At 38.2% G+C, this 7,812-nt stretch overlaps 1 protein-coding gene across 1 annotated transcript; it reads left to right on the forward strand.

Annotated features, from left to right (window-relative positions):
- Positions 1–1,611: 1,611 nt before the first annotated feature.
- LOC148041632 (uncharacterized) lies at positions 1,612–2,481 on the forward strand. Its single transcript, XM_087692414.1, has 3 exons — positions 1,612–1,677; positions 1,859–1,975; positions 2,197–2,481. Exons 1-3 carry the CDS (start codon positions 1,612–1,614, stop codon positions 2,479–2,481), a joined length of 468 nt encoding a protein of 155 aa, XP_087548540.1.
- Positions 2,482–7,812: the final 5,331 nt, after the last annotated feature.

Genomic DNA, 7,812 nt, shown 5'->3' on the forward strand with positions numbered 1-7,812 from the left:
CCTCACTACTTTATATATATCCTAGATATATTCATTATTTGTTCTCTTTCTTTTATTGGGTAGGCTTCTCTATCTGCCTCCCAACTAATAGGGATCTTGAGAAAAAACAGCCTGGCAAGCTAGCAGAATAGGGTCACTAGGACTACTCTAAAAAATAGCTCTTAGAGTGCCCAACAATGTCTTTATAGGAGACAAACAACTGCTCAAACCTCCCAAACACACCTAACCTAGCCTTGGGACTTCATGCCTTAAATGCTAGTCCCCAATAAAAGAAAAATACCCCACATACATATACACATACAACATAAAATAAAATAACTCGTAAACGAATAGTATCACTTGAACGTGGCCAGAAGAAGCTTTTGCATAGCAAGAGACTCCATCCAGGTGCTCCTTTGAGTCTAGCACATCACAAAAACTAGTTTTCTTGAGAAAGGCTCTTCTCTAATAGTTTTTCAAATAGAAAATTTTAAGGTGTCTAAGCAAGGCATATCTATAATTCAACATATTTGCAATCTAAATGATAATTAAGTGAGCTTTTCCTATGCTTAAAATTCATAACATAAGATACTCATAACATACACAATACATCAAAATTTAGCATTTAAAAAACATGAATCAACAATTGAAGAGATACTACATAGGTATACTTTTATTACAAAGAAAACTATATAAAAAACCTATTTATCATATCCTTTAATGTAAAATCTTAAGTGATACGGAGAAGGGGATTGTGGGAGTTAAGTATGATTCAAATTTTGATTTTATGCATATTCTATCATATAGGATTTGTGTGATTTAAGTCTTAAAAAGGGTTGTAGTATGGGTTATTCAGGTGTTGCCTTGGCAATGACACAATATACTAGAGTGAAGCCATAAAAATAAAATTTTATGTACATTCACACTGATTAATTTATAATTTTACTTGGTTGAGCGCATGTGACATTTAATTTGTATCCACATTTTCATACGTGGTATCATGAGAACTATCTCCTAGATGCATAGCAGCTGTTTTCGAATGATTGACACACATTGAGTATGAGGTTTCCTAAGTTGTAGATCTAACATTATCATTTCCTTGGGGACTAATGTGGTAAAGATTAAATTTTCTTGGAACATTTCATTAAAAAAGAAAACTATGTCGAATATGTGCTTTATATTGAAATGGTGCATCCTAAAGCTAATCCCTAGGGTATAGGAGAGCCATAATGAGGCCATAGTAATAAATTGGGGGTGCTTCTTTCATTTGTAGATATTGTTATGTTTGGATTCTCTAATTACTTGATCTAAAAAGATATCACGTTAAAATACGACCTAGAGATTATATCTACAAACGTGTTCTTTGGATAGATCAGTTTATAGTGTCTATATATATCCACAGCCAATCGGGACAAGTTTCATGGGGCGTATAAATCAGATTATCGCGAGCAATGTCCTAGCAATCCTTTAGTCTTTAGTCTCCTGCGCGCGATCGTTCTCTCTCTCTCTCTCTCTCTCGTCCGTTGAAGCGCAAGGCTGATGCAGCAGGCTGGCGGAAGTGGACGCCAATCAGGGCCGGGGAGGGGTAAAGGTCTCCTCAAGGGGTTCCTGTTGAAGCGGAAATCCGTTGCGATGGACGAGCAAGAGCTCCAGCAAGCCTCGCATAGGTCTGCGTTCGCTGGCGGCGGTGCCTCACAGGTGACCAGTACTCACGGCCGCCGCCGTCCCTTCCCCTTTCTTAACTTGACCAGCTTTTGAGAATATGATTCTTATCGAATCGGATCGGCAGTTTCTGTTCTCATTACCGAATTGTAGCTCTCTGCACGTTTTATAAGGTGTTAAATCTCAAAACCTTTTTTTATAAGGCGTTTTGGCGCAGATTGATGGAAGCCAAGCTGGTGGGAAGGGCAGATGCGTCGAGGAGGAGCAGGATCTAAGGTCAAAGCCAATGTTGCCGCCAAGGCCGTCGAATAGGGCCGCTCGCGCTGGCTTACATGTACCGATCATATTTATTCTAGTTTCTCTTACTTTGATCAGCCTTTTTTGTGATTAAGAAGTTTGCTGATGCTCTCGTGGTGATTAGAAAGTTTGCGTTCCGAAATTTTCTTGAGATGGCCAAGCTTTCATGATTAATAATTAGTGTTATAGCGGGAGCTGGAAACCCTTAACAGAATCAGATGCTGAGTCGACGCCGTGTAACTTTGCCTCTGTTTTCAGCTTCTTGTGGGTCGCCTGCATCGTCATCTCAAGTCAAGGACGGCAGCAGGAAGGGTAAGCGCAACGGCAGCTGTCTACACAGCGGCCGTGTTGGAGTATATGGCAGGCGAGGTTCTTGAACTGGCGGGAAACGTATGCAGAGACCACGGGCTCAAGAGGATCACGCCTCGCCACCTCCAGCTCGCAATCCGGACAGACGAAGAGCTAGATAGATTCTTCAAAGGCACCATCTCTGGTGGAGGTGTCGTACCTTACATACATGAAGCCCTCGTTCCCAAGTCGTGATCATAATGATTTCAGATGCATGGCATGGCGAATTTAGAGACATGGACTATTTGTTGCAGCTCAAATTCTCATGTAATGCATTGGAGCTAAGATAGATTTAGTAACGTTCAAATGGCAAATCGTCCACCAGCAATGATGCCTATCGCAAGATCAATTAGAGCTTGTGTGCAATGTATTTTCGTCTTGATGTTTAATTCATCAACGATATCCACTTGAAAGTTTCGACTACAATTCACTAAATTAGTATTCAAATTGCTTGTCTTTATTTCTTAAGTGGTATACATCAATGAAAACTCCAATATCATTAAATGTTAATGATAAATATCAACATCAATGTGGGAAGCACTCCATGGCCACTATTACTTAGATGGAATGTTAATTTATCATGTTAATAGAGGAGAAATCTCCATTTGCAAAAGTCTTTAAGACCAAATCTACAAGCTTGAATTGGTCCTCTGTTTTTTTTTTGTTTCACTGTTTAGGCATCCTTTGTGCTTGTTTGTGATGTGCGTTTTGTCTTTTATCTGAATGGCACCTTGAACTCCTCCTCCCATCCAGTATGTTGCATTGGTCTATCAAAATTATTCTTAGTTGATGGAATCAGATCTTATTACTAAGGCCAAGCTCTCCCAGTTTGTGGCTCTCTCATTGCCACTTATTCATCATGATGATCCTACCCTATGTGATGGATTTTTAATCTCTTATAGCAAGTAGTCTTGCTCTATTCAAGGTACCATTGTTCTGATGAAACCTCGAGGATTGGGGAAGGCTTTCTGTCTTCCCTATCATGGAGAACCCTTTCCAGTAGCTCGCTAGCTCTTTTCCAATGCTTATATTTTGAAACTCTTACAGAGACAGACCAAAGAGTTATTGGATGCTAAATGAGTCATCACACTACATTTGGGATTTGTGTCTCCATGATCTCTGATCCTTTGTGGAAATAGCTATGTTAGATATTTTAGGACAGGTTTATGCCTACCGAGACTTCATCTAATTATATGTCAATGGAATTATTCGTTGCTTCCAAAATGGTGCTCAAGGACATGACCATTGATTGGAGTTCCTATCTCTTGGCTAAAATGAATCAATATTTTATCAAGGTGACTAGGGGTAATATGACTAATGTCACATATGGTTTTTACTTGTATGTTATTTTGACATACTCTACCCATGCAGGACATTATATGACCTCTTGAAAATCTTCAATGGTTCCCCCTCCTTCTATGGAGGATTCTGAACCTCTCCCCTAGAAAATCAAAAACTCCTCCTCTAGTCATTTAGAGGAAGTGCTTAAAGTTTGTGGCAGAAACACTCTCTACTTCCATTCCTCCAGTGCCGATCCTTGCTACATCAAGTAGTACCCTTCCTGCATACCTAACAATTCCAAATTTATTCAAGGCACATAGAGATTGTAGTTTGGATATACAAATTGCTTTTTTGCATCGCCTAGTTTTAGAAGATGCCATTCCTTTCCTGTGCAAGGATGTTTAGAGTTCTATAGAGATTTCGGTTAGAGCTTATGTTCGGCAGTTATACTCTTCTTTCCATGAAGAGATGCAACACTCTAGGGAGGTGTTACATAAGGCTAACATTGAACTTGCCTCAACTAAGGAAACTATTTCTGATGTTTTCAAATAGATGGAGTCCTAGACTAAGTTGCTAAAGGCTCAAAAAGTGGAAATCTCCTCTTTGCAGGCCTAGTTGACTGAAGCAAAGGCTCAAGTAGCTAGTGTCAATGAGGATAAGGATCATCTTTTTCAAGAGACAGAAGAGCTTAAAGCTTTAATTTCTACTTAAACAATGGAGTTACAATCCACAAATTGTAGAGTTGAGTATCAAAGTACTAAGATTGAGGAGTTCAAAAAACAATTGGCTCAACTATGATCCATTCCTCTGAGTCTTAGTGAGCCATCAGCACCCTCGGGTAAGTTACTCATGAATATATGTGTGCATCACGTGGGTTCAAAATAACGTATTTTTTAAATGCCATTTTTATACATTTTTCTCATACAAAAGAGTATAATATAAAGGGGTTATTTACAGATTGAATAGAAAAGGATTATGTTTTACTCATGAAAAATCCATAGATAAGGATATTTATAAATAGGTCTTCAATGCACGTGATGCAGAGAATATACATATAGTAACTTCCTCGAGTCAGTATGATATTTATCAGCTATACACACTTGGGTGCTCTTCAAGATAATGTTATCTTATGTCCTTTGTTCCAAGCTAAGGTGGTGATACTTCACTCTAAAATAGATATTTTATGGTCATAATTTGAGCAGTTTATGGAATACATCCCACTAGATCATTCATTATTTGTGCACTATCAACAAACAAAAGCTGGCCTTTTACATGAAATTGTCCACTATGAATTTGTATCCTCCAAAGGATGGATGGGGTGGTGCTTGGTCCTCAGATCTTTTAGCAAAAGTTACCCAAATCGTTTTTGTGGATTCAATTATATTAGACACCATATTGATATTTTATATGTATCTTAGAGGTGATCTTCTAATTCCCAATGATGAGGATATATCTTGGTATGTGGAAGATACCATCTTGCAAGTTGTTCTTTATGTCAAATACTTGGATTTGCAAGTGGATGATATTTTGCAAGCCTATCCTTCCAAAGTAGATGCATGTATTGAGGTTTCTTGGCATTCCATGATTGAGTCTATGGTATTGAATGATAAATAATTGAAATCTCCTGCACAATTATAAACTACTAACCAAATCATCGATGGTATTTTATTCCATATTTCTAATCAATTCCCTTTTGGTATCTCCTTATTTGATGCTTATAATCACCACTCTATTCTAGGTCCTTTAGTACCTTGCCTTAGTTATTATCAACAATCGGTCCATAGATTGGATTCTTATCTATCCATACTTCAAATCACTCCCCATGTTATTTCTTCTCTTCTTTTTCAACCATTAGGTGCTCCTTCAATTCCTATCTTTACTCATTGCCTATTTATTGTTAATCATGTTTTCTCTCATACTCCTTGTCCAACACCAACTATCACACTCCTTTTCACTTTTCTAGTCTATTTCTTAACTCCTTTCTTGTCCGCCGATTTAGTTAAATTACCTCAATATCTATATTTAACCCTTTCTTCTTTTTATGATTTTTCATATCTATCACTTTATCCCTTGGTATGGTTCCTATTCCTCCATCTACCTCTTTTATTTCTAGTCCCCCCTCAATTGATTAGTAGCCACTCTGGTTTTGATTTACAAACACAAGGACCAAGAGGGTGGAATTAGAGTAATTCATTGGCATGATGTCAGATTAACTACTAGCTTGTAACTTCAGGGGATTGGCAGACTCATATCCGAGACTATCACAACTATTTGCATTTTTCCCAGATCCATCATCAATCAATTGATCCTTCAATTAGATTAACCACTCAATTTTCTTGGTACCTAGCATACATGCATCAACACTCTCATAATGATCAAAAGCAGGTCCCAAAGTTATGTTTGAATGCCAATGTGGATGTTGATCCCCATCAACTAGATATCTTGTATTTTCATGCTCTTTGTCTTTAGAGCAAATATCTTGTCCTTGTGAAGAGGATATGTTGTTTGCAAATCTTTCAAAATCCTCCCAAGATATTTGTAGATGAATCTCTTTCTATGGTTAGCTTTAGAAATTATCAAGCCTTTAAAAGGAGACATCTTCATTGATGATTTTTTTATGGATGTAATTGATGGATTGAGCTTTAATAGAATATCTCTTTTTCATTCCCCCCTATTAGGGTATCAATTAGATTTCTTTCTATTATGTGTTAGTGTATGGATGTGTTTGATTTGTGTTGATTTGAAGCTATGTTTTGAGAGAGTGAAAAATATTTAAAGATGTTGATTTATGGGTTAGCTTAAAGTTCTAAAGAATTGCAAAGCAATGGAAGACCTTCTTATATCCTTTACTAAAAATTTTAGGTTATATTTTGAAAACTAGAAATTGGTTTATGTTTTAAGGTGTTTTTCTTTCGTCACTCTCTTTAATTGATCTAGGTTATTTTGGAAATTGATAGGGTCAAGGTTTATTTTGGATGCTAATTGATCAAATTTCCACATAGGAGTAATGAGCTAGTTTTTGGACTTAGTATTTTTCCTTATTTCAATGTCATGAGGATACTCCCTAGTTTAGGGTTTGAAGATATATTGAGGGATACATTTAACTATTTTTTCACTACAAGGAAACTAGGCCATAGCGATGCTGATTAGCGACGTTAAATAGCGGCGTCACTATTTGCGTTGCGATTAGCATCGCATTTGCGACACTACACCGCTATTTGCGTCACTATTAGTGTCGCAAGCTAATAGTGACGCAAATAGCGACGCCCCACAAAGAAAAAAAAGCGGGCCGAAACCCGAGCGTGTTTCATTTCGCGCATTCATGAAAGTATTCGAGAGGGAGAGTGAGAGAGAGAGAGTGATTGTTTTGCATAGAGGGTGAGAGAGGGAGAGGAAGAAGGCTTCTCACCACCGCCGCCACCGCCGTCGTTTGTGAAGAAGAGAAGGAGCTACCGTCATAAAGAGGAGCCGCCAAACCCTCCTTCGAATCTTTACGGTGAGTCCATTCTCTCTCTCTTTTACGTATTTAGGGTTTAATTTGTGTATATTGAGAGAGGGAGAGGAAATAAGAGAGAAAGAGAGGGATAGAGAGAGGGAGGGGGAGGAAATGAGAGAGGGAGAGGGAGGGAAAGTGCATTTTCTCTCTCTTTTACTTTTTTAAATATAATTTGTGTATATTGAGAGAGGGAGAGGAAATGAGAGAGAAAGAGAGGGAGAGGGAGAGGGAGAGGGAGAGGGAGGGGGAGAAAATGAGTGAGGGAGAGGGAGGGAGGGAGAGAGAGAGAAAGAGAGGGAGAGGGAGGGAGAGGGAGAGGGAGGAAATGGAAGAGGGAGGGGGATGAAATTAGAGAACGAGAGAGAGGGAGAGTGCATTCTCTCTCTCTTTTACTTTTTTTTTGTATAATTTGTGTATATTGAGAAAGGGAGAGGAAATGAGAGAGAAAGAGAGGGAGAGGGAGAAAATGGGAGATAGAGGGGGAGGAAATGAGAGAGAGAGAGGGAGGGAGTGTTGAGTGTTGAAATGACTTGTTTTTTGGCTGATTTTTTTTGTTTTTGAGAGCTGAATGGTTGATTTTATGAGATGATTGATTGGTTTGGAAGTGGTTTGAGAGTGTTTTGGATTATATTGATTGTTTTTTGGAAGTTCATGATGTTTATCAATGGTTCTGTGATGTTCTTATAGGTTCTGATTGGTTCTGTATACCTTCTGTATAGCTTCTATTTTGTTATGTTTTGTTCTAATTG

This window comes from Lygodium microphyllum, chromosome 1, assembly GCF_053477565.2.
Source record: "Lygodium microphyllum isolate KBCC chromosome 1, Lygodium_microphyllum_v1.1.10, whole genome shotgun sequence".
In the NCBI taxonomy this organism is placed as follows: Eukaryota; Viridiplantae; Streptophyta; class Polypodiopsida; order Schizaeales; family Lygodiaceae; genus Lygodium; species Lygodium microphyllum.

What these genes read in the sequence shown, in the direction of transcription:
- LOC148041632 (XM_087692414.1), top strand. Translation starts at nt 1,612, where the DNA reads ATGGACGAGCAAGAGCTCCAGCAAGCCTCGCATAGGTCTGCGTTCGCT. An exon ending in CTGGCGGCGGTGCCTCACAG is followed by an intron (nt 1,678 to 1,858) that starts GTGACCAGTACT and finishes GTTTTGGCGCAG; the next exon opens with ATTGATGGAAGCCAAGCTGG. An exon ending in CCGCTCGCGCTGGCTTACAT is followed by an intron (nt 1,976 to 2,196) that starts GTACCGATCATA and finishes CTCTGTTTTCAG; the next exon opens with CTTCTTGTGGGTCGCCTGCA.